The sequence below is a fragment of the Penaeus japonicus genome, unplaced genomic scaffold (genome assembly GCF_977035675.1).
Source record: "Penaeus japonicus unplaced genomic scaffold, GWHDUDI00000001_assembly GWHDUDI00000032, whole genome shotgun sequence".
In the NCBI taxonomy this organism is placed as follows: domain Eukaryota; kingdom Metazoa; phylum Arthropoda; class Malacostraca; order Decapoda; family Penaeidae; genus Penaeus; species Penaeus japonicus.
The window spans coordinates 20,097,360-20,097,684 of NW_028234434.1; the positions used below are offsets into that span (position 1 = coordinate 20,097,360).

At 26.8% G+C, this 325-nt stretch overlaps 1 protein-coding gene across 1 annotated transcript in view; it reads right to left on the reverse strand.

Moving 5' to 3' along the window:
• waw (Translation factor waclaw) overlaps window positions 1–325 on the reverse strand; it is a 14,003-nt gene continuing 13,678 nt past the window's right edge. The window contains exon 14 of the mRNA XM_043023178.2: window positions 1–325. This exon is cut by the window's right edge and continues 4 nt beyond it. Within this exon, the coding sequence (XP_042879112.2) occupies window positions 204–325 (122 nt within the window). The 3' untranslated portion in view covers window positions 1–203.

The window sequence follows — 325 nt, forward strand, 5'->3', positions numbered from 1 at the left end:
TAGAATATCAGTGTTTTTTTCATCTAAAATATATGATTAAAAACAACTGATTTCATCATCTGATATTTCTTATCAGTTATGATAACATTAACAATAAATTATAAACATACATACATATTTACAAAGAAAATCATCAGTAATATCATTACAAAAGAAATTCATAACCAGACAAATTTGTAACAAAGCTATTCCAGAATATACTGCTACCTTTTAAGTATATTAATAAATGTTTCTCGTGGGACTTCAATGTTTCCATACATCTTCATCCTTTTCTTTCCCTCAGCTTGACGTTTAAGGAGCTTCATTTTTCTTGAAATATCACCTC